We start from the raw sequence: 26,977 nt of genomic DNA on the forward strand, positions 1-26,977 counted from the left end.
ACCTCCTTTATATCAGCTTAGATGTCATTCTGGCCCTGCAGTGAGCCAATTCCAGTGGTGTAAGGTAGAGGAGAGTTTTATTTTGGCATAACCATGTTGATTTGGGAGGCAGCAGCAGCAGTATGCTCAAGGATAATGAGTAAGGCAACACTGGTAATAAGGTTTGGCTAGGACGCAGTGTAATGATAACATTAAAATTAAGATTGCTAAAATTTCCAGAATATCTATGGATGAAGTTACAAATAGAACTAAATCAATTTAACTTACATTGAAGGAAGAGGCTTATTTCACTCTTCCTCCCACTTCAGTCTCCTGCTTTATGCATGCTGCCTGCTTTGCATGAGCTTATTGGACTGTTCCAAGAGTTAAATCAACTCATAATTCAGCAGTGAATGCTTCACTTTTCTTGCTCTGTTTATTCTGTGCTAGGATATTGAGCTGATTTGCTCAGCCAATATTCTTGACAGTCCAGAGCCTACAGAAGGGGACCTCTGTAGCTTTGGGTAGGGGTAGAAAGATGAAAGTGCAGTGGAGGAAGGAGGGAGAGTAGGATTCCCTTTGTCAGTAGCACCTGGTTCTTCCTTCAGTATCATTAAATTGATCCCTGGACCATGGTAAGGCCTGGTTTTAGAAAGCTAAATTCCCAGTCAATTACTGCAGAAAATCACAGAATGAATGAGATTGGGATGGACCTCTGAGATGATGTAATCCATGCCCTTCCTTAAAACTGTGTCACCTACAACAAACAGGTTGCTGGGGATCAGAGGCAGATGGGCTTTGAACTCTCCCGGGGTGGTGTCTTCACGTCCTCACTGTTTACCCATTCCAGTTTGTGGTAGAATATTCCACCTATGGTAGAGACTCATTTGAAAAATACAGCAGTTCTACATCATCTCCACTGTAATTATATAGATTTACATGCTGTCTCCAAGGCACAGAAGTTATTCCGAAGGATCATCACCTCAGATTTCCAATAAAACTTTCAGTGTGTAGGAGCAAGTAATGACCAGCAGTCTTTTTATACATAAGATTGATGCTGTAGTAAAATTGATTTACCATGCAAACCCCATCAAATTTCAGTCTGTACTTTGAATATGAAATATTATGAAAGTGAATAATAAACAGATTTTAAAAGTGATAATTATCTTCTTAAAGGGAGATTATGAAACAAATCTGTTAGTTCTTTGCATTGGCTTAGTCCAGCTTAGTACCCATACTAGCTATGTCAAATTGAATCTTCCTCATTAAAAAAAAATACGATGATGAGCATCTAGAAAGAAAGCTAACTAGTGTACAGATCATCACCTGTTGCAGGAACCGCTTGCCTACGTGATACAAAAATCTGTTTACTTGAAATAAGGCATGTAAGACACTAGGAAAGGAACAGAAGAATTTTCTTAATGGCTTTTTCTACCTAGTAGTATAATTACAGAATAAGAATGAAAATTGTAATCAGATAGTGAGAATAAACTGGAGTAAATTTATCAAAGCCTAATACTGGGAGATATTATTTAACATGAACTTATTACATTCCCAGAGTTTAGAGTGGGGTGTGATGTTAAAAGGGCAGTATTTTTGTATTTGTTGTTCTGACTACCCTTTTTTATTTGGGGAAGCTAGATAATGTACGGTCACTTAAGCTTTTTGTGCAATTTCAGTGGAAACTTTTCCTTGTAGTAGGGTATTTATACTAATTGAAAAGGTGGTCTCTCTTCCTGCCATCTTAAGGGAAGACTTGTTAGTTGATCTCAAAATTAAACTGTGCTCTTTTTCTAAGTTATAATCATGATGATGGAAAAGCTCTGTAAGCTTTTCTGTTAGTTCCTCAGTATCTGGAATGTAGCAGCAAAAATAATGTTTACAGAAAGGACTGGAAGGTTCAGTACTGATTATATTTAAATGGATGCATGTAAATGTGCAAGTGCATTGTAGTAAAAAAATTAGAAAAAAGAGGACATTAAACAACAATTGCAAATATTAACACAAGCTTACAGAATGTGATAAACCATCATTATGCTCAGGCAGAGAAGAAGTCTGTCTAAATCTAAAAGAAAATGTAGTGTTGTTTTCGAGATTATAAAAATGTCCTCAAAGAACAGAGAGGCAAAATGACAGGCTACCTTTCTATTTTGCTTGGGTTAAGGAGTTAAAAAAAAAAAAAAAGGTGTGTTCAGCTCTGTCATCCCCAGTGCTTGAAAATTCAGCACCTGGTTTAAAAGTTAGCAAAGAAATAGGTTGCTTAATAGCATATTAATGCACTGCATACATTTATCCACCATTCATGTAACACTGCTCCTGATAACTTTAAATGATAACTCTCTGCTGAAATTTTAGAATATGGTATTAGAGGCAAATAAGTGAATGTCAGGGAAGAGACCTTAATATCATGATGATATTGAAATATTCTGCCACTGCAGAATTAGTTGAAATAATATTATAAGGGAAAGTAACAACTTAGGAATGACAGCAGTGCTGTTGTGCCCAAGCCAGTCCTCTTAATGTGGCTTACGGATAGATGCAGTGGAGTGCAGTCCGTAGGATTGCTGTCAAAGTTATAAGGATGCACAAGGAGTAAGAGTGAGAGAAGGGCACACATCAGTGATATGTAGCTCCTTGGACACTGATGTGGCTGTTGCACAAAGAAGGTATTTTGAAAGGCTTATGGGAGATAAAAGTAATTTGCTTGTACTTTGGTTTATACACACCCCACTACCCCAGTGTCTTCCTTTCTCATCAGCAGTACATACAACTTCCACATGTAAATGCATATCTGTCATGGACTTTCGGCCTGCTTAGATGTTGCTAGTCTTAATTGTGCAGTAAGACAAGCTTGCTTTTTTACATGATTATCCTTGAAAGAAAAAATATTAGCTCCTGGTCTGACAGAAGTATAAAAGCATGTGCCTAGAATCTCATTCAGGTAGACTCATAGAATCATCCGAAGATCAGATGAAGAAGGAATGTCATGTGAAGAGAGTCTGGTATACAAGAGCTTTCAATTTGTAGAGTTTATGTCTAGTTTAATTATCGTAGAGTTGCTTGGCTTAGGGCTGTAGTGAAATGGCTTTAACTATTTCTGTAAATTTAAGGATAAAGCACTTAAACAGAGGGCAATGGGAAATTTACCTCTTCATAGTTTATATTCTTATATGAAAAAGATGAATATGCCGTGAAAGAGATCTACCAAACTGTAATTAGCTATGCAGTAGAAAATTTACCAGGTAATAAAAAAAATGGAGGGGGGGTAATACTGAAAACTGGCTGTGCACATTTACACACAGCTTTTTTCCTCTAAGGTTAAAACATGAATTTTTGTAACCTTAGAGGAAAGTCACCACTGGAAAATGAGCTACAGTTATATCCAAGTGCAGTTCATCCATTAAATAAAGACTGAGTTCGGTGAGCTGTGAAAGTCTGCAAAAGCCTTTGCTGCTTGGACCTTGTGGTGCAGAATTTTTGCTGAATAGTCTTCAAAGTGCATAGCATGTTAATTTTTGTTACAGTTCAGCTGATTGAGCAAGTGAGAGTGTTGTGCTTATTTGGTAAATTAGCCTTGCGCAGTTGTATTTTTCATAAAATAATTCTTTATGAACTTTTGTAACCCTTTATAAACTACTAACATAATTCTGTTTTATTTTTGTAATTTAGTTGATGTTTTTTGGAATCTTTTTGTGCCTGGATGCTTTTCTCTATGTATTCACCCTGCTTCCTTTGAGAGTCTTTCTGGCAATGTTCCGGTTCATCACTTTGCCATGCTATGGCTTACGGTAAGTTGATTTAAGAGAAAGGTGTTGATACCCTTAAATAATGTTCCTCCATTTGTGTGTGTGCTTCATTTTATTGCCTTTCTGTACCTTTTGAACTACTGATGACTTCTTCCACTGTAAAATAGAAGTTTTGGTCTAAACTAGCCAAAGCAAAGGTGTGTGTATGGGACTTTTAAGCTTTGCCACCAGTCACTAACTGTCATCATTGCTTCCTTCAGACACAACAGTTTGATAACAGCACCACTTAGGCATATTCAGGTTAGTAAAGGACAGAGATGTAACCTTACCTTACAGTTTTGTTCTTTTATCTAACATCTATTTGAACACTGTTTCAAAATTTCTAAGGCTGACTGACTTGGCCCATGTCTTTTGATAGACTTTTTGATATTGAAACAGAAGGTTTTTGGTGGTTTTGTTTGTTTGTTAGTTAACAATAAAAATTTTCCTTATTTTCATGGTAAACTTTGCCAAAAGGATCTCTGAATAAAATGTGTTCTTTTCTTTCCTTTGAAGAATCTTGGAGAGTAACTCTTAGAGAGGAAAACTAATCAGAATATTAAGAACTTTTAGATCTTAACTCCTTGCTTTCCTGTTCAGATCAATACTAAGAAGAAGTTGCTAATACATAGGATTTTTAGTTTTCCTTTCTGGCATATGCATAGAATATTGGATAGAATTAATTTCCTTCATAAAATTTGCTACTTTACAGTAAAGCTGATTTTGTAAGCCTTAAGTGCAGCTCAAAAGAAAAAGAGCATTTGTATTAGTGTTGTAATTTTTTTCCTGAATGAAGAAAGACTTCAGGGTTTTTATTCCAGGTTTCCCAAAACTTGATTTATGGTTACAGATTTTTTTATTTTTTTTTTAACTGAGTTGCTTGAATTAGTGTTATTAATATTGTCTTTTATATGTGAAGGGCTTTTAGATGCATAGTTTACAAATGTATGTTCTGATTAGAGCAAATGCTAGTCTAGTTGCACAAGAAATAATATTTTAAAGTATAGTCTGAAGTTGAAATGTTTGTACTTTAGTGATGCTTAACATAGGCACTAGGTGGCAGTCTCTAATGTTTTATTGTGCTGTTATTTTTGAGCCGAGTCTCAGATTTGATTAGATCAAAAGATTTTTCTTAGTTGTGTTAAAAAGTGACAGCTATTTGGTTTTAACCTGATGACAAGTCAAATTATGTGCCTATTTTTAGATATCCACGTGGATGGTATTGCTAAAATGTTAAAATTCAGATAAATGTAACGGATTTTAATGTGTCATTTTGATCTTACTACTTTTTTTTTTGTTTAAGAATGCTTTTCCTTGTCTATAAACTCAGTTTTGCGTTTTGACAAAGAAGTTTTCTGCCCTTCTGAAATTATGATTAAAAATTTGAAAGACCAGTTGCTGGTTTTGGTTGTTGTTCAATATCCTGAAGCAAATGATGCTGAAAACACCGCACGCACTCACGCATACGTGATGTGTGTATATGTAGGTACATGAACCTGCAGTGTTAACACTTAGTCTGCTTGCTTGACAGGATTTTTAGTCTGTGAGGCAGGGTAGAATCCAGTTTAATCTATTTAACTTAACTGTGTTAACTTGAAAGTGTTACCAGGTAAGGTACAGTGAAAATGAGATGATCTTGAGTGAAGAAGGCTTTTTTTTTGTAACAACTGCTGAAGCGATTTCTTTTGTCAGAGTTTTCTCCAATGTGTTTGGAATTTAGATCCCTAGAATCTCTTTACTTGTTCAGTACTTGAGGCTTTGTCTAATTCATTCATGTTCTAATGTTGGTGGCTTTTTACTGAAAGATTTAGAATTCTTGTCTGTGATATCTAATGGAACTTTTTCAGATGTACTTACTTCCAAATATTCACAACCTGCACTTTGATTTTGAGGTTTTTTTTTTTGTTGTTTTTCTGGTTATGCTATGTGATTTATTATGGCAAAAAATATTTGTGATTTTCTTCTAGCTTAGGAAATACATTTCTATTTGTTTGTAACAAACGAGTTCAATAGGTAAAGCACATTTTTAATTGCAAAAGGTACTTACAAAGCAGGTGGCTGTTTAGCTTGCTCTTTCTCACAAATATCAAATAAATGTTGACTAGTTGTTATTTGAACCTGCCACATCATATTCCATTCTGTGTAGTAAATAAAAGTGCTCCTCCCTTCATCTTGACTTTTTTCTCAACATCTCAGTGAAATAATTGAGCAGTGAGTGTTCTGTCTCCCTTTCAGTTTACTCTTCAGTTCATTTATTTCCTCATAATTCTATCTGCTCTTTTCAGTGTAGAAAAAGATTGTTACCCATTATTTCTATAAAACAATAAACCCACATTCTATGTAAATGGGCTAATTCCTGTCTGTGTTATACTGTGCACAGTGCTTAAGTGGATGGGGCATGCTTAATGGCCTCTTCCACGGGTTTTAATATTCCATTTTACAGAGTTCTGAAAGGAAACAGAGTAATGTATCTTAAAGAAAGTGGTTTCGTTTTTCTGCCTGGACAGTGTAAGCGCTTCAGTTTGACTTTTGTTATTCCTCATCACTTGGTCTTTCCTTTTGAGCAAATTTAGTTTGGTGGCTTTGTGAGAGCTATATTGGTGCTAAATAAGCTGGTTTTTAGCAAGACTCTAAAACTTCTTCAGTCAGAAGAATCTAAGATTCTATCATTAAGTGAACTAAACTGCCAGTTAAATCACTGTGATCAGACTGGCAGAGGCTGAATCATCACATTGTGGTAGTTTTGGCAGGTGCAACTTCATTGTTTCTGTGCTTGTGCTCTTAAAAAATTAACAAACACTTCACAAAATTAAATTACATCTTCTGAAATAAAAAAAATCAGTTTTACTGTGTTTTCTTTTGAGTCATGAATTTTCCTAAATTACTCTCTTTAATCTTGTAAACTACTCTCATTTTATTAAAATATTCTTTGACAACATAAAAACACATACTTAGCTTTAACAATCAATCTAAGGTAGAGAGAGAAGTGGACCTGATGGAATTGTCTTCCTAATTACGGTCCTTGGTGACAGGTTCCTGAAAATAACTCTGTTTGTGGCTGAAAGGTACAGTTTCCTTTTAAATGCAGATTTATTTTTTTTAATACTTCAGACCCAGAGATTCTGGGTAGAATAATATTGCTGCTTGTTTTGAAACTTTCATAGAGCTAACTAGTTTTTGTTGAAAATATGTTGCACATCAGTAAAAGGTCATATGGGAATATGGAAAAACTCTTCTATATTATTTGTAAAACACCATGATATGAAAGCTAAAATTGTGTATTAGTGAAACTCTGATGGGACTCCCAATTTAATTATTCCAGAAGGCATTTTACATCATCTCTACAAAGCAAGTAAGGACTTGATAGGGAAAGTGAGACTTTTTTCTCCTCCAAATTCTAGTTTTCTCAAGAAAGTACAGTAGAAGATTTTTTTATATGTGAAGATTGAATGACAAGACCTTCACAGTTATTCCACGTGGAAGTAGATATAGTTTATAAATACATGTTCTGCATTTTGCTTTTACTCTGCTCTCTGAAATAAATTAATTTAAGTCCTGTCAGCAATAGCATCATTAACTTCAGCTGTATTCTATGTAACACTTAAAATTCCCATTGCCCTCCTAAGAATTCACAGATTTACATTTTTCAGTAGGAAATAAATAGAACAGCATTATTTCAAGAAAGAAAGCATCTCAGAAAAAAAAATAAAACACACTGGCATTCTTATTAGGACATTATTTCTTTGTTCATATTGTCAGATTATTAAATAGATTTGAACCTCTGTTGCACACTTATTCCCAAGCCTAATTTTTTTTTTTTTTTTTTTTGGTGAAGGACTATAGCTCCTGTGGTCACCTTAAGTTCATTGAGAAAGTAGTGCACCTGCCCACCAAAATGTGTAGCTTTCTACCAATCAAAAAAGGGAGGTGCATTCATTATTTTCGGTAGTGTACTCTCAGACCAAGTAGTCCTTTCTCCTCTCCATAGCAGTGCATAGTGTAGCAACATTACAACCTTCTCTTTCTTTCTTTCTTGTAAATCAGACCGAAGGGAAGAGCACTTTCACTTCCTTTATAGGATGGAATGTGGTGTCACAGGGATTCCTCCTTGGTGAGTAAATCCTGATTTTCTTTTTCCTTCTGTGCTGTCAGCCAAATTCACACATCTACATGTAATCAGTAAAAAGACTGGTTACAAATAGCTAAATTAACCAATGTACTTCAAAGGAGAAAGCAACACTTAGTTTTAATAACCAACACACAAAATTGATTCAGTGCTATTTGTAGTAGGTATATTTTCATATGTAACTTGCATCACTGTGGAAGTTGTGATGTTAGATTTAAAACATTTTTGCTTAAAGTGCCCACAGAGCAGTTTGGCCCATTTTAAAATAGGATATGCTGGAAAAACTATAGCCCCTGCTGTACTTTAGTTTATAGTGCCTTAAGGTTTTTGATGTTTGTTCTAAGTACTGCTTCAATCAGGTTCATAGCTTTATTTTTGTGTGTACTTAAAGCAGGTATTTTTTTGTAATGCTTAACCTAAATTCTGGGGAGTCCTGAGAGTTCATTGCCAGGTGTCGTAGTATTAGACTTGAAGATGATTCTGTACATAATAAAATACAGCACTTTAGCAGTTTGTTTACTGACTTCAATTATAATTGATTCTGTTGTTAAAGAAATAAAAGCCTAATGAAAGCTTATTCTAGTTGTCACTTATTTGAAATCTCGTTTTTGTTTTTTTTTTTAATTTATTTTGAGACAGCTCTCATCGGGGCCTAACAGCAAGGTTGGTTTTGTTTCATTCTTAGCATGGTCTCGTGCTGTGTCGTGTGCATGTAGAGGCTTTTTATTGTTTAAGAAGTGCAATGCCATCTAATCTTGGCAAACTGAGTTCTCAGTACCTTGGAATTCTTCATTTGGGACATATTTTTATTATCACAATTTTACAGCAGTGAAGTCCTGGGTACTGTAAGATGTATCTCTTTTTAAAGCCTCAAACTGGATATTAGATTTGATCAAAATAGCTTTTCTTCCTGAAGCCAAATGAGCATAATTGTAGAATATTTCCAATGGATCACTTTGGACATTTTAAAAAGTTTTAGTGTGTAGTTATGTGGGCAGGTATACCCGCCAGACAAACTTGCTTGGATTTTTTATTTTCCCTGACATCTTTAGTTATGCTTACAGGAAAATATCCTGTTATGTGTTAATCTAATCATTTTTGTTAGTGCTTCATGTAAGATTAGAAATTTATGACACCACGGTTGATTAATGAAGGATACATTGGAGAACTGAGAGATTGATAAAGACTACAGGAAAAAAAAATCCTACAAATAATGTAATTAGAAAAGGTTTTCTGTAAAATACATGCTCAAACTTGTAACCTCAGTGCTAAAAGACTTCTTCAGGGCATTATTAGCGGAACAATAAACCTGTATAATTGAAAAGGTTTTTTTCCGTGAAATAAAACAACATTTATAGAAACATTACTCTTATAATAAGTTTATAAATGTATATGTCTATTTTTTATTAATATGAAAATATCCCTCTAAAGCATTATTACACTGTTACCGTATTCATATCTTAAATTACTGTATCTATGACATCAGTATTGGAAATTTTGTCTGTCTTAACTTCAAAGGAGAGTAATCTGAATTATTTGGATGAAACTAAGCAGACTAAAAGAAAAGAACTATTTAAAATGCAATTAACTGTTCAGTTAAACAAGAAAAATGTCTCAGATACCTGTTGGTTTAAAAAAAAAACAGCACAACAACCAAAACGCAAACAACGCTAAGGTGACTGGAAAACCATATATAATCAGACTAGTAAAGAATTGAGGAGCACCAGGAAGCCTGAAAGACAAAAATTAAGAAGTCATATGACATCATATGACAGTCTGTGCATAGTTAAGTTTATAATAATATATTCAGAGTGTGTATGGGTTGGATGCTAAAGTAACTAAGTGCTCGGACAAGTGTACTTGTCTGCAGATTGCACAATATAGTGAAAACATTGTTCGTTGTGCAGCGACAGTTGCTGAAAAGCATACGAGAAACAACTGTAGGGAGGAGGGTTTTTTATACAGCAAGAACAAATTTCTCTTTGTCCAGGGTGCATTTCATGTTCCAAATGGTTTAACAACTTTAAATTCAATAAGCAAGGCTTGTTAAAATACTTAACACACGGTCTTGTTTTTTTCAGAAATCACTCACTTAAACTTGTGCATTAGCTACTTATGATTTTTAACATATTAAAGATAATTGTTGGTAAACTGTGATTTTTTTCCTAATAATGCTCTACTGAATGCTAAGTGACTTCAGTTGTACAGCTGTTGGAACAAAAAACGGCTTGATGGGGTAGATAACAATACACTGAAAGCCTTGAGCCATTTTGTTTCTTTAGTAAAGTACTGTGAAATCCATCGTGCTGTTCGGTAGCAAACGTTACAGATCCAGTGGTATTACCATCTGTGTAGTTATAGACCATGTGGATGATTGAACTTAATGGTTCTCAACCAGTAGATGGAGACAAAACTCTTATTACTATGTAAGATGAAGATCATGGCTTTTTGAGTATGATACTAAATAGACAGACCTTGAAAATTACAGACAGGAAACTAGTTCCTTAAACTTTCACTTTATCTAGTGAGTTTGCTTACAAGGAACACTTGTTTTCCACACCAGATTTTTCTTCTCTGGGTAGCTGTTTTATGTAGGTCTTGATATGGCTGTATTTGTAAAAAAGTGGATTTTTTACAAGTATCACAAATCATGAAAAAAGTAGGGTTTTTTGGTGGTGGTGTTGTTGTTCCTAAAATTTTTGTAAAAGAAATTTGTGGGTAGCTAGGATATTTGGTAGCATTCTAATGTGATAGCATTTTAATTAATTTTATAGAATAGCAAAGTAATGCTTCCTAACTAGTTATAAGGAAAGTTGCTTGCTTTTAGCTTCATAAAGTGGGGGAACATGCATAGATCCAGTGGTTTTCAGAACAGGGGAAAGACATGGATTCACACTTTCTAAATGTGTCTCAAGGTGAACAAACAATAAACTGGAAAGTTTGAAGTATGAGTATTAAACCTTGATTTTTAGTATATTGTAAAAAGTAAATTTTTTCTGTAACAGACCGATTTTTCTAAATTTCTAGTTCTTGGTTGATGTCAGTCAGTGCATTGTATAAATTTTGCCATAATTTGACTTTTGACTGCTTTAAACACTGTATGATAAGCACTCAGCTTGGCACACTCCTCCTTTTGTTAAATGACTGGGCTGAAACAGAAACATGCTGTGGTGGAATGGGGAGGTATAGTAGTATGGCTTGCACATAACTTTCTTATGTTAAAATGAATAATAAGCTTGTATATGCCCTTAAGCATGCACTTCTGTGTTTGTATGATTTTGAGATGTAAGGCTTTGTTTTGTAGGAGATTTTTCTGTCAATTAGTAGATGTAATGATAAATGTACCCAAAGGCTGAGGAGTTTCCACATCTTGTTAAGTACATGCCGTAGAACATTGAAGTCTCTGTGTGGTTTTTTTTCTGTATTGCTCGTTAACATTACAGTGCAAGAGAGTTTATCTGTAGAGAAATGCTTGGATTTTCACTCTGAATTCAGCAGATTGAAAGATCATCTCATGTTTAAAAGTTTGGGGTATTCAGTGGTAGCAATAGTGTAGCAATATAAGATTTTATGTAGTGGGCAATAGAATAGATAAGCCTTACTCTTTAGTATTAAGGTACTTTGCTGTTTGAGGAAGTTTTAAAATTTGATTTGTTGATAGTCTATGCTGTACAGTTAATGTGGAAACCTGAGACTTAGCATAATGAAACCACTTGTAAAATTCTGTTAAGAGCATCTCAGAGAGCATGACTTAGAAGGTTGTACAGTATCCTGCTCTGAGTTATCACAGTAGCTCACTAATGGCTAATTCTTACAATTTGGGTTCCTACTTTCAGGTGAGAAATTAAAATTATCAGCACTATGCTGTATTTTTCCTGTTTGTTTTTTGGCCTTTGTGTAGCTACCACTAGCAGCTTTTATCTTTGTTTCTTTGAGATTCTGTAGTACTCATGGTGTGGATGACTACAGCAGTATGAATTTGTGTGTTGTATTAATCATGAAGTCTGATTAATTAGTGCTTAAGATGTTCTGAAAGTACTTTTCAGTGTTGGTACTGAGTAGTTACTAAAAACAATAAATAGAAACATATTGAAAAAAATGAATGCAGAAAATATAGCATGTGAAATGGGTGGGCTAGGACGTTATGACAGGCACAAAATCATATCAGCCTGTGTGTGTTTATATGTATTAAATAGCTTAATGCAAAGGATAGGAATGATTTGTAACAAATACAGATTGGACCAATGTGAGCCTAATCATATAGGAAAACTGCAACATTCAGTTCTCACTGAACACTGACTATATCATTTCATAACTGCAGGCTTTGCAGTTAGTTCTGTATATTTGCTGAAAGGTGACAAATTATTAGACTTTATTAATTTATTTGATTTTCTTGTCTTTGTAGGAAATAATTATCCCTATTCCATATTATATTCAGAACCACACCTTGAAATCCTTTTGTAAATGTTATTAACCAGAGTGCAAAAGGATTCTGCTACAATAAAAATGCTTCTGTGGACTTATACAGTAGACATAGTTCATCTCAGTCAGAAGCATGTTAGTTGTAAACCATAGATTACTTGTCTAGTCAATATGAAGGGGTCTTTCTTAGTGTGCAACGAAAGAACACTGAAATATATTTTAAATGCTAGAATCTTCTTACTCTTCTCACTTTCTAGAAGGCAGTTTACTGTAGTCAGCCTTTGCAGTAATCCCTTGTGCTGACTAGGGGGTAGAGATCCTGACAGCTCTTCTCTCATCAAACAGAGGAAGTTTGAAACAGTGAGGATATTTTTGTGACTGAGATGTTGTGGTTTAATCCCAGCCGGCAACTAAGTAACACACAGCCACTCACTCACTCCATCCCCTACCGTGGGGAGGAGAATTGGAAAGAAAAGGTAAACCTCGTGGGTTAAGAACAATTTAATAATTGAAACAAAATATGCTAATAATAATACTAATTATTATGCTGGTAATAATAATTGTAATGATAAGAAGAGGGAGAGAGAGCAACAGAACCTAAAAGAAACAGGTGATACACAACACAGTTGCCCATCAGTCTCTGACTGGTACCAACCAGTCCCTGAACAGCAGAGGGTCCCCTTCTGGTAACACACTCAGTTTATATACTGGCTGTGATGCTCTGCGGTGTGGAATATCCCTTTGGCCAGTTTGGGACATCCTGTTCTGGCTGTGCTCCATCCCAGCTTTCTGTACAGCTCCTCACTAGCAGAGCATGAGACACTGAGGAGTCATGGACTCAGGGTAAACACTTCTTAGCAACAACCAAAAGATCAGTGTGTTATCAACATTATTCTCATACTAAATCCAAAAAACACAGCACTGTACCAGCTACTAAGAAGAAAAGGCATTCTGTCCCAGCCAATACCAGGACTACTGTGTTTTGAAGAAATTGTCACAGCATTAATGTTGGACCGTGTGGATGAGAAGCACAAGAAGTTATGTACGACTTTGAATAGAACATTAACAGATTGTATTTTTAATTAAAATGTCAGAAAAAAAATTGTTTACTGCAGTTTTTTTTCCTAGACATACACACTACTGAGAAGTTAAATCCAAGTCACTCTGAGAGTTAGGACAAGAAGACTGCAAGTTGTGCCAGAGGTCATGTAGATCAGATATTAGGAAAAATTTCTTCACCGAAAGAGTTGTCAAGCATTGGAACAGGCTGCTCAGGGAAGTGGTGGAATCACAGTCTCTAGAGGTATTTAAAAGATGTGTTGACCATGATTTAGTGGTGGACTTGGCAGTTAATAGTTGGACTTGATTAACTGAAAGGTCTTTTCCAACCTAAATGATTCTAAAATTCTCTAAAAATGTTTTTTGAGTGTAATCTGTTCTACAAGTTTAATTCCTGTAAGGCATCAGCAATCAAGAGTAGTTGATCTGCCTCTTTAGGGCAGCCTTTGAATTGAATCTTTCCAGTGTAGATGATGCTGTGTGCAAGTTTGTATGGAACTTCATACAGTGTTAGCCTGCAGAGTTGAGACCACCTTTAGAAGAGCAGCTGTGCTCTTGATTGTATGTAGTCTGTTTTCAGAGTTTGTATTCCCCTGTGATGGTTACTGTCTGCATTTACATTGGCTTCTCCTGAATTGGTTTCACTTGAGTGAGTGTAGTCATACAGATGAAAATCGACACAAGCAGAAGAGTGATAGAGTACAGAACATCTGTGACTCGTGACTGTAGTGGTGGTTGAGCATCTTTGATGTTACTTGTAAGCCAGAAAACCTTTGACATGATATTTTCAGTCTGTATTGATTTGTGGACATCAAAGCATTTTCCTGTGAGAATCTTTCTGACTGCTTCAGAAGATTCATAAACAGATTCTCCTTACTGGTGCATTTCAGTAAGACACCATCCTATCACTGAAATTGGTACCTTGCCAAACTTTTAAAATATAGGCTTTTGAAGTGAGTGTCTCTTTTGCTAGTCAGGTGTACTCTACCAGGTACTGCTCACTGCTTCTCTAGTGATAAAGAAGTTGTTGGCTGGGAAGTATGAGGATGCTAATTTTCTAAGTAACAAATTCTGATTCTCTTTTTCACGTGCTAAGACCTGGCGTTACTGTGGTGGAGTAGGAGTACCTTTACCACTTTATCCCAGTCTGTGTTGCAGAGTTTGAGTGTTGTCTGTAGACTTGTACTGAAATGACTGAGTACACTTTCAGAATGAAAGTAGGTTGGAGAAAAAGGAACATGCTGTGTTACTCAGCATATTAATGGTAATAATAATCATGAGCTTGCTTAAATGTCATACACATTTCAATATATGCTATTATATTTTAATAAGTATAACAATTTAAGTCAGATGTAATTAAATAAGGCAGTAAATTTTCAAAATGTGATTTTGCAGGTTGGGGTGCATTTTTGGGGGGAGGTGTGTCATGCAAAGACATAGTCATAGGTTTTCAAGCAGTGGGCAAAACATACACTTTCAGTTTTCTGTAAGTTTTTTAATTAGTATTTTCAGTTAAAACTCAGTTTGGAGGGTGGGGAAAGGAAGAAGGTTCACTGAGGGTTTTTCTCAAGGACTTCATCTGAAATAAGTGGTGTGGATATTGTTACTGGATGACTTCTGAAAGCAGGAAGGTGTCTCTTAGGGAGAGAAAGCCACTCTAAGCAGTTCTCGTACGCTGGACCAGGTTGAATTCTATTATTCAGAATATAATTAATTTTAATACAGTTTATGCAGTAAAAAGTGAAAGGAGCAGTTGCTCCTTGTTCAGAGTCTAATACTGTAAATCTGAGAGTTCTGGAAACTTTCTTGCTCATACTCCTAGCAAACGCATGATCTATTTGCCCATATAATAATATAATAGCAATATAATGCAAAAATGTCTTCAGGGCATTTTTCTTTGAATGGAAGACAACAAACACTAAGTATAACACTCCAGCTCTGATAATATATTTAAATAAAAAGAGTGAAGTAGCAGGGATTTTTGTCTTGTCCCCAGGGTCTGTAGAATGTCTTGACTCCCAGAAGTCATAAGTAACTGTTTGGATGGGGTTTTTTGATAAATAGTGTAAATTCTTACAAACTAACTCTACTTTTTTTTTCTAAACATCTTATCAGTTAATGAGAACACTGTCTAATTTCTGGATAACCTACTGATTTAAGAATACAGAAATTGAAAATTCGTAACTTGCATTCTGCTAATTGGTTCCAACTTTTATGAAACATTAACTTCTGTAAAAGCCTTTCAGGGTATATAAAGAATATATATAATAGAAATTATTTCCTCCATTTTTTTTAATTTAATTGTCAACCTTTTGATTTCATTTGAAGGCTTTTTAACTGCTTTGCATCCTGTTCATACTAAACTAAGTAAATAGACAAGTAAATACTGCCTTGCAATTTCATTATGTGTATGGCTACTGTTGGGGCAATTGAGGTAAAGCTATTTTCTTCCTCTAATTCTAGTTTATAGAAAGAAATTGTGTAATGATTCCTTTAGTCTCCTGGGTTACTCATGGGACCGTGGATAGAAAACTTCTGCATTGGTTCATGACCAACCTCAAGCTCTGATGTCAAATTGTTTGCATTTACTGCTGCAGAGCTTAGAGCTTGAAGATACAGAATTATGTTTACAACCTATTCCTCAGCATCTGGTTCATTAGACTGAAATTGAAGATGACAACTTCATTTCTTTTTGGTCATAGCAAATACAGCTTCTGTAACTGAGGAAGTCAAAATCATAAATGATTGGCTGGAAGAGGGAAGGTAAATTAGAAACCAAAGGGCATGCATGCAGAAGGTTCTTAATAACTGGGAGCTCTTAATAAATACACTGTTTTAACTAAAGTGTTGTGGCAGATAAGAGGATGTGATCCTGTTCATGAGTGTGATCTATAAATGTGTATCATGATCATGGAGTTGAAGTGAGGGTCAGAGGAAGGGGCAGTAATAAACCACATTAAAATATATCCTTGATTAATGGCTTCTGTAAATTCCTATTGACTTGGTAACACTTGTATTTTGTGGGTACATGACATTTAGTGGAACTTTTTGCCCTTTGTATTTCAGTGATAGACGTTTGCTACAACCTGCTCAGGTATGTGACATTCTCAAAGGAGTTATATTGGTCATCTGCTACTTCATGATGCACTATGTTGACTACTCTATGATGTATCATCTGATAAGGGGACAGTCTGTCATAAAGCTCTACATCATCTATAACATGCTTGAGGTAAGAATGTTGGTATCAGAATATGAAGCATGCCTTTTTCAGACTATCTAAAATGTTGTGTTACGGTGTTGGTCCTTAGAATGTGGCATATCTGGTATTCTCACAAATGTGCACATACCCATGATAATAAGCCTAGAGGCAGTGAAACAGGCAGGTTTGTGAAAAATAAGTTTTTAGAATCTGTTTCAAATTGCTTACTTTTTGGAGCTTGTTAATCAATTCCACAGCATGAAACCTGAGAAATGGAAATGAAAGATGTGTCTTAGGAAATGCAAGATAGTGAATGAGGTTTTGAACTCACTGAGCAAAGTAGAAACTGTTGATTTGAAATAGTGATAAGATCCCGAGAGAGAGAGCAGAGAAGGAAGATAGCAGAAAACATGGAATTTGGTTTTTTATCCATCATTATGGAAATACAGCTTTCATTGTATGCAAGGACACATGTTACTGCTTAACCTGTCTGAGTCCTGGCTAGCAGACTTAAGCCTGAGTACATAAGCAATAAGTTGAATGAATGTAGTGACACAAGAAAAGGAAATTCTCTTTCAGGAGGCAAGATAAATTCTGGTGAAAAAATAGGTTCTGTTTAATTATTAATGTAAAGCATGAGATTTTTAATTGCACTTCTATGATCAATGATTCACAAAGTAAATAATGTTCTCATAGCTACAATCTTATCTCCATCCTGCAAATATAGAACATAGTAGGAATACAACCTCTTAAAAAGGACTCACTCAAGGCTTTGTACACAAAAGTTACTCTGCTAGGATTCTGGGATCTCTGAATGACATTAATCCTTGTTTGAACATCTGTTGTACCTTTGTTTGAAGACTGTTAAAATAGGGTTACACTCTGCTAAATCTCGATATGTTATCTAAAGACACTTGTTCTTTCTTCATAAAATACGAAAATATTGCATAAATAAAACACTTTGTTATCATAAGTGAAATAAATATCATACAAGCCACCTCAGTTGTTTATTCATAGGTTTTTATTTTCCTTTGATTTTAGATTTGCTGAAAAATATGTACAAATATTAAATTAGCACTGAGTTACTATATGGATTTTAGTTGTGTGCGGTAATACTTATCCATATATAGTTCCATAATTGATGAGAGATTATCACTTACTAAATGAATCCATGTGCTCAAAATAGTAATTTCTCTTTATTTCAAGACTACTTCAAGTAGTGCTATACTTTCTCATCTTACCAAATAATTTGAAGCGATACTACAGTGTTTGCTGTGAATTGGAAGCCACGTGCCATTCCATTTTGAATGAAGAGTTGAATTATTTTGCTATATTTAGCAGAATCAAAAGCATGTATCTCAACTAAGAAAAGTGCTGCCTGAGTGTTTCTTTTAGGAAAGAGAAAAATCCATTACCACTCATGGTTATTAGAAAAATTATATTAGACTTTGAAGCTGGAAACAGTATTTAACTACCATAGTGTCTCATGAAACCAAACATGCCAAGCAGAGAGCATGTTTTTTACTATGGCAGCTTGCAGCAGTATTGGCAGATGATGTTCATGGGATCCCACTGAAAGACTTGGTTGATAGTTAGCTTTCAAAAGTTTGAATATTGGCTTGCTTAGACTGCTTTGGTGATTTTTATTAAAAGTTTTTGCCATTGATGCAAGCAGTGCTTTTTAAGGAACTGCTAATGTACTTTTTTAAAGCAATATGCTTTACATTTTTTCACAAGTTTTCAGAATAGGAAGATCTTTTTAATTTAGTGAAATCACTGAGCAACAGAGATGTTTACAATGTCCTAATGTTTTCGGCTGTTGGCAAGTCCAGGGAATATTGTCCTGGACAGATATGAGGAATGCAAAATCTTCAAATTATGTGCTGAATGCTCCCAACAGACAGCCTGAGGGGAGCATTCAGCACATTTGGCTTAAATGACACTTTTCTTTTTTAGATTCAGACCCACCGGCTCCTGCTCCTTGTGAAGCCCCAGTGTGCGTTATGATGGTGACAGCACTCACCATGGAATTCTGCTGGAGCCTGGAGCCGGCATATAGGGTTTAGGTAAGTCATATTTGGAAAAGCAAGCAACAATATATTGTGGTGGGTTTTAATATTTTCTATCCTTTCAGCTAAGAAATAAGGACTGTTTAAATAGCAATGAAACAAAAGCCACCATTTTATCTATTAAAACCCTCACAATATTGTGGACAAAAAAATTACCAAACTCTAAGCATTCTGTAGTTAGTGTTACTACACCAGGTGTAATTATTCAATGGGTCATCACAATGAGCAGGAACCAAATCATGCAGATCACACTAATTTACAAAATCTAAAAGCCGAAAACAATGCCACTGTAAATATCTCTTGAACTGATCAGATTTATGATTTCATCAGCTCATGGTTTTGTTCATTCTATTTCATAGTTGATACTTGGTAGTATATTTTATAGTTTACTTGAAACATCCTGTAAAATTTAGTTCAGCTTTCATATTTTAGGAAACTTCATTTAATAAATGTTTCTTGAATAAGTATGACTTCACTCACTTTGGTATCTTTACCTTGAGAACTCTTAATTTAAAAAGTCAGGAAATGATCCCGAGTCTAGGTTTATTTGTGTTGTGCCAAGAACTTACTTTCTTTTTAGTAGATATGGTTCAACATTTGAAGGTACATTATGTGACTAGTCCTCTGTTGCTACATGTTGTTTTAATGTGTCCAAAATTGTTGTCTTACAGAAAGACACGAAGAGAAAATATTGTCTTAGTGAATAAGTAGAGGTAGTTTTTCAACTACCTCTATTTCAACTGTTTCTATTTGGTTGAATTAGTAAGCAATGAGAGATAGCTCTTTTTTCTAGCCAGACATGTGCCTTGTGATACCAAATTTAAATTTTGAAGTGTTGTTTTTTTGCCCTGTGCAGCTTAGTTTTAAAATTACTGAACTATAGTGTACAGACAGAGAAAACCTCTTTCTTTGTAATGATATTCAGTTCTACCTGCTTGATGATGATGAAGTGTTGAGAACTGGTGGAACTCCCTGTGACCTTTCTTGCTGTGGTATTAAATTACAAGTTAAAATGCTGTGCATATGTTTTCTATCTTTAGAATTACTGCTAGGAGGTTTTTTTTCCTACTTAGGCATATATTCTTTAGATTACACTTCAGGTGTTTATTGGGTTTTTTCCAAACTAATTTTCCCTTTTTGGCAGAATTTCAAGTACCTCTTGATCACTCGTTGTGTTACACTCCTTTTAATTTTGAATTCTGCTTTATGCAGATATTTGCATAAAGTATATACTTCAGTATATAGGGAACAGTGGAGCCAAGTCTAATTTCAATCCTTTTTGTACCTGTAAGCTGATATTGTTAGCCATGCATCTGAAATTAACTTTTCATTGTTTTTTTCCCCCTATTAAACCCAGAGGGATGGGGAAGAACATTTATGATAGTTTGACACAATGATAAAGCAATGATATTGCTTTATCAAAGGCTGAGGTTTGAACTGCACTTGAATGTCTTTCAAGGAAACGTCTAAGATAACAACACAGGATTGTTTATCATAAATACTGTTGAAAAGGGATAGTAAATTAGAGAGGGAGAGTAAACTGCTGAGCATACAAAAGGAGCAGTATCACTGTAAAATCCAGAAATGCAATAAATAAGAGATGAAAAGTGATAAATATGTGAAACTTTTTTTAAATTGAGCTGTACTTACAACGGCATATTCAAGTGTTGGAGAGAAAAGTAGGTAGTGAAAGGCAGTAAAAAGTTGTTCTTGTTTAGGTGGCTGATCGTCTGATTTCTTCATTTGGACAAGATATTTTGGATGCCCTTTATTGGACAGCTACAGAACCTAAGGAAAGAAAAAGAGCTCACATAGGTGTGATTCCTCACTTCTTCATGGCAGTGCTGTATGTCTGTATCCTTTTTCTGTGATAAATTGCACAATTTTCTAAAATAAATTGAGTAATTTCTCTGCATTATTTTATTTTAATACATTTGAAAAACTGATAGTATTCCTAAAGCAGTGTTCCTTTACTTGCAAAGTAAAATTGCCAGTACTACCAGCTTTTAAAAAAATCCCTTCACAATGGTATACCACTGCAGTAGTAGAGAGCTTTTTAAATACCTGTAATAAAGTGAAAAACACTGATTGGTACTTCATGGAAAATTTGATTTCTAATTTGTATTTGAGTATTTTGGGTCACAGAGTCTTGAAGACAGTGGGGTTTTGGTTTTTAGTGGAATGTAAATGCATCTAGCTTGAACATATTTTCTGGAAATGAAGGGATAAACTTGTGCATATTCAGGATGCAAATGTGCTTAGTGTGAAATAACCTAACAGTGAATTGGTGAAAATTATATCTCAAATGATGCATAGTCCAGTAGTTATGGTGATGAATTTAGAATTTTTGAACTTTTCTCTGTTTGCTCTGAAATCTTTAGACTAATTCTGAATCTTTTTACCTCAAATTTCTTTTCTTCAGATTGTATCACTGTTTCTCCTGACTAATGTCATTGGGTTCTTTTAGAACAAGAAAATTTAATGTAATTATTACATGCTACAAAGCACTGTGGGTATATTACATACGTGTAAGTATTGTCTTGCTGTAAGTCTGATTGTCATGTATATAGGAACTTTTTTGTTAAACTTTGGAAGCAAAAGAGGAAATTTGAGGTTTGGTGCTCTTCAGTACTGTTGTGCAGAAAAATTATTTCAAATATGCTTCCTTAACCCTGCTATCCAGTCCTGCATGCTATTCTTATTATGGTTCAAGCAACAACCCTTAATGTGGCCTTCAATTCCCACAATAAATCACTGCTTACCATCATGATGTCCAATAATGTAAGTTTGTAGCTTTATTATATAGCTACCCTAATTCATTTCAGCATCCTTTGTGTATCATATGTCTATTCACATATTATTTCATAATATGGTTTGGTTTTATCAGTTTTTCATCAATAGAAACTAACTAACTGTTTTTAAAAATTGCAGTTTGTTGAAATTAAAGGAAGTGTTTTCAAGAAGTTTGAGAAGAACAATCTTTTCCAAATGTCAAATAGCGGTATGTATAGCTGTGCTGATCAGGAGAAAATGTGAAGTGAGGCTCCTTTTTTAATTTATTCATGTATTTAATGTATTCAGTGTATTTAATATTCTTACTACAATTACTTTATCTTTGTGAATTTGGGTGTTCTGACTTGTATTCCTCATCACCCATATTACTGTTTGGTTCAGTAGGATGAAACTGATATTCCGCTTCAAAGAACATTGGTTTTCCTTCTAGTTTTTATTTGAGGTGCTAAAACAACCTATCGACTGAAACACCCGTGTGTGTGCCGAAATCCCCATGCCTCCAAGTGTCTCAAGTCTTCTGTTTTCAAAAAGTTGACTCTGCAGCGTGCTATGTTAGCAGTGATCTCAGAATGCATCTTGTTGGGCTGTTGTGAGGATGGATCTTGAAATACTTCCCCCCATCCCTAAAAAAAAAAAAAACAGCCAACCAATGAATGTAACAATGAAGTAGCTGGCATATAAAGAAAATACCAGAGATGACTCTTTAAGTTTTGATGTGCTGTAAAAATAATAGCAGAGAGTACTTAGGAAACATGCTGTGCTTCTGGCACTTACCTGTGTTGCTGCTTAGTATGAATTTTGGGAAATTGTACTCAGTGTGTCTCAGGAGGAAAAGCTGTTCAGGTATCCTCTGGTGGGGGTTCTTTCTAATACTGATATCAGCCATCAGAAGTATTTGTTGAATTCCGGGTTTCGAAGCTAATAGGAGAGATTGTGCTTTCAGGCTGTACTAGAGCTTCTTTGCTTGTACTGTTTTCATAGAATCAGTGAATAGCCTGGGCTGGAAGGGACCTCGGAAATCATCTAGTTCCAACTCCTCTGCCATGGGCAGAGACACCTTCCACTAAACCAGGTTGTCAAAGCCCCATCCAGCCTGTCCTTGAACACTTCCAGGAATGGGGCTTCCACAGCTTCTCTGGTCACCGTATTGCAGTGACTCACCACCCTCACAGTGAAGAATTTCTTCCGTATATCTGACTTAAATTTCCCCACTTTCATTTATAAAGATAAGCAAAGAAAATAGAATATACTTTTTCATTCCAGCTCATAGTTTTTAAGCTGGAGAACCCAAATGTGCCCTAGGTTAAAAAAAAAAATAAAGTAGCTACTTATTTAAAAACAGATGATTCACATTTTTGTATCAATAGTTAAATTTTCAACAGGCTTGCATCAGGTTTTGAGTTCTGGCTGCTAAGGTGATTTTTTACATGCAAATGTTAAATGGCAATTGCTCTGTAGTTCTTTGGATGAAAGACTTATTTACAAAAAAATCTTAAATATCACATAACAGAAAAATGAGCACTAAATTTTAATCTATCTCATAAAGTTCTTAAAAACACAACAAAATAATCTTTACAGGTGGGTTGATAAGCTATTTATTCTGTGCTAATAGTATTATTTTTGGTTCCAAGGTTTAATTACCTCTGTTTTTGAAATTGAAGGTATTTAACTTTACAGTGAGAACACCTAAAAGATGTTTACTAAAATATTGACAGAAAATGTAGATGAGTTTTTTAAATTTCCTTACTAATGCAGAAAATAGTTACAAGTATGCGCCTACCTCTGCTAAATAAAGGCAAGGCCTCTTTCTTCAATTAAATGTTAAAATAAACAAGGGACTGATATTAAAAGTGGCTAGTAATTTCCTCCATAAAAAGAAAACTATATCAATGTTTTATTGCTGGATATAATTATTGAAGACGCATAATGGCAATATCAGGTCTCCTTTTATCAGCTGGTGGAAAAAGTGATGCCATTCATTATACCACATGGGGATGGAAGCAGTGAGTACCTACAAAGAAGAGTGCACAAAACAAGCTAATTTATTCCCTTCAAACAGATAAGTTTTCCTGGAACACTTTTCGGTATGGTTATAAATAGCAGTGTTTTTCTTCTCACAGATAAATAACAGAAACAGGTTTTTAGTAGAGATTTTCACCTCTTTTGAACTTGAACAGATTTACTGCATCACATCTTCAGTAAGGATGGAACAGTATTGTTGATGTATTCGGATCACTTTAGTATCCTTTAAATGTGTTTTTTATGCAGCTGAAATAGTGATGTATCTTGTGTTGGCATGCTATGCCAATGCCATATCCTACCCCTGGAACTCAGGCTAGGCTGGTCCTGTCGGCTGAGCTTCCAGTTAGGCTTTGGAGTGTGTCCTAGACACCATGTGCTTAAACTGCATGCCTGGACTGAACTTAACTGAAAGAAAACACTAAGTATAAGCCCCCCCCACGTATTTCCTACCTTTCTCAGTTTCTTCCAGCTGTTTTCTCGGGTCTGCAATCTGCTGTAGGGCAGCAATGGCAGCGGCAGCTGATTCAGCTTAGATAGAATGAATTCCCTTTTGCATCCCCTTTTCTTGGGCTCTGCTCAAGATATTAGTGTTGTCAAACACATGTTTTCAGTTCAATGAAAAGATACTGATTAGTATACAGTAGCTAAATTATAGTAATTCTTGAGGGCGGTAATGCAAATCTTGTAGAGATATGAGGAATTTGTCACGAATAAGTGAAACTCCTGTCTTATTTAATATGTTAGTCAAAAGAAGAATATGATCTAGCAGAAAAGATAAGCACAATAACCTCAAGAGTAGATACTGTGTTCAAGAGAAGTTGCTCCAAATAGAATTTTAAAGCAAGTAATCTTGTGAATAGAAGCATGAGAACAGAAATGAACTGTTGAAGTCGTACTTTATAAGAAATGTCTTGTATCCTATGTTGAAATACCTCGCAGAGCCTTGCCTGGCTCAAGCTGCTATGTAGTAAGACATCAGGAATTGAAGTACCACCAAGCTAGGAGTTTAGATCTGGATATTGTGAAATCATTTTTACTTGGCATTGTGCTCAGCATCACTTTGTGGACAGCAAGCTGATGTGTACTATTTCCCCTAGTATTTCCATATCTAGACTTAGTGTCAGTGGAAACAGTGATCCTCCTCACCTTTGTATGGCCACTTAAAATTCTGCTGTAACAGCTAATTCACTAAAAGTTCAAGACTAAAAGAATTATGAATCATCTGCATAAAAACTAATTGAACAGGCCATGAGATATGCATTGGTTACGTTATCTAATAAAACTAAACCTGTTATCTTTTAGGTGCAGAAGGTCAACAAAGACCTTGGGGCTTATATAGCTGCCTGAGACTGCAGCTGCAGCATCTGTGACTTCAGTCGTGTCGGTCCCACAGCTTTGATTGCCAGCTGCAGCAAAACTACTTCTGCATTGTCACCCTGACTTTCACTAGGAAATTCAGGTGCATCCAAGCAGTCTAAATTCTGTGTCTGTCAGAAAAGACTTCTATACAGAAGACAAAAAAAGTTTTGATTTGTTGTAGCAGGAAGAAATATTTCCCTTAATTTAAGTAGTATATTCTCTTTTTTAAATAGTTATCTGTAAACTCATTTCATAGTGTCAGGATTAGTGAACAAGGAGACCAAAATTACAAAGAGAAGCTCTTTCATCATTGTGGAAAGCCCAGCATGCTGCCTTCCTTTATGCTTTTAAATGTCTTATTTTAATTTCAAGCTGTGCTGTAAATTAAATTTTTTTTCACAAAACGCAATTGTACCTCATACAAAGAAGTACTTTAGGTGTAGTGCATTAGGTTATTTGCTTCAGTTGGCTGTTAGGCTTGACTGTTTCCTGTTTTTTAAATCTCTTGTGTCAAAAATTTACTGTTTTTAATCTGAAGTCTTAGGAACTTCAGTTTTTTTCTTTATAATTTTGTATTCTTTTTTAATTCTGTTTTTCTACTTTGTTCCCAATTTATCTGTCTCTTTGATTAAAATAGTGAATAACCTTTATTTTTATCTTTGGTCTTTGGAATTCAAACTATTTTCTTTTGTGGCTTTATGTTTTTTTTTAATACCACTATTCTAATCCAGTTGTTCATTCTAAGGATGAGGGATTTGGGGGCAGGAGTACATTTGAGATCGGTGCCCCCTTGATGATTCTTTGTTCAGTCTTTGATCCTTTCTGGTGCTCTGGTCACAAGTTAAGAGGTAGCTGTCACTAGAGCTACTTGGGATTTGCTGAGCTGTAAACCAAAAGATCTTGTTTCACTTTTACATGTTACAATTTATAACCAGCTTGTGATCTAAACATATGAACACTGGGATTTACATGATAAAAATTATTTTTTCCCTTCCTGATTCAGGATTCCTTCATAGTGTGCCAGGGAGTCTGAAAGGAAATAACTAGGTGTTCTAAAGACTGCCCCACTTCTATGTTTACCCCTTCTATTCATGTGACAACCCTCATAGGCATACGTGATTTATCCTAATGGAAAAAGTTCTTGTGGCTAGATTTTGACATGTGACCGCTCATATCTACTCACTTGCACCAGCAGAGGATGCATGGAAGCACAAGCAAATTCAGTGCCGTCTTTCAAAAAAATCTGAAGTGTGTATGGGCAGTATATGTGTAGTATGGTGTGTGGCCAGACTTCAGGGCCAGCCCTAGTAAGTGTGCAGGTTAAGCATGGCATTGGAACGCAGTTTATCGCAGAAACATAGAAAGGCCTGGTATGGAAGGGACCTCAAAGGTCATCTAGTTCCAACCCCTCTGCTGTGTCCAGGGACACCTTTCACTAGACCAGATTGCTCAGAGCTCTATCTAGCCTGGCCTTGAACACTTCCAGGGATGTGGCATTCACAACTTCTCTGGCAAACCTGTTCTAGTACCTCACCACCCTCACAGTAAAGAATTTTTTCCTAATATCTGATCTAAACTTACTCTCAGTTTGAAGCCATTCCCCCTTTGTCCTATCACTATATGCTCCTGTAAAAAGTCCCTCCTGATCTTTCTTGTAGACTCCCTTCAGGTGATGGAAGGGCATAATTAGGTCACCCTGAAGCCTTTTCCTTTCCAGGCTGAACAAACAAAATTCTCTCAGCCTTTTCTTGTATGAAAGGTGCTCCATCCCCCTAATCATCTTAATGGCCCTCCTCTGGACTCACTCCAACAGGTCCATGTCCTTCCTGTGCTAAGGACTCTAAACCTGGATGCAGCACTCCAGGTGGTGTCTCCCCAGAGTGGAGAGGCAGAGTCACCTCCCTCAACCTGCTACCCACACTTCTGTTGATGCAACCCAGGATACAATTAGTTTTCTGGGCTGCAAGTGCATATTGCCAGGTTATGTCCAGCCTCTCATCCACCTGCAACCCCAATTCCTTCTCAGCAGGTCTACTCTCGATCTGTTCATCCCCCAGCCTGTGTTGATACCTTGAGTTGCCCCAACCCAGGTGCGACACTTTGCACTTGGTCATATTACACTTCATGAGATTCCCATGGGCCTATTTCTCAGACTTGTTGAGGT

At 35.6% G+C, this 26,977-nt stretch overlaps 1 protein-coding gene across 4 annotated transcripts in view; it reads left to right on the forward strand.

Moving 5' to 3' along the window:
• Window positions 1-26,977, forward strand: part of TAPT1 (transmembrane anterior posterior transformation 1) — a 50,264-nt gene that overhangs the window by 5,485 nt on the left and 17,802 nt on the right. For 2 of the 4 annotated variants that reach the window (XM_017830879.1, XM_017831042.1), the window contains 6 exons: window positions 3,649-3,767; window positions 8,530-8,553; window positions 16,438-16,600; window positions 20,358-20,493; window positions 21,323-21,420; window positions 21,571-21,640. In XM_017830879.1, the coding sequence (XP_017686368.1) occupies window positions 3,649-3,767; window positions 8,530-8,553; window positions 16,438-16,600; window positions 20,358-20,493; window positions 21,323-21,420; window positions 21,571-21,640 (610 nt within the window). Of the gene's footprint in view, window positions 1-3,648; window positions 3,768-7,808; window positions 7,876-8,529; window positions 8,554-16,437; window positions 16,601-20,357; window positions 20,494-21,322; window positions 21,421-21,570; window positions 21,641-26,977 lie in introns of all 4 variants that reach the window. The other 2 variants (XM_017831120.1, XM_017830949.1) reach the window with 2 other exon arrangements.

This window comes from Lepidothrix coronata, unplaced genomic scaffold (genome assembly GCF_001604755.1).
Source record: "Lepidothrix coronata isolate B3197 unplaced genomic scaffold, Lepidothrix_coronata-1.0 Scaffold0, whole genome shotgun sequence".
Classification (NCBI taxonomy): domain Eukaryota; kingdom Metazoa; phylum Chordata; class Aves; order Passeriformes; family Pipridae; genus Lepidothrix; species Lepidothrix coronata.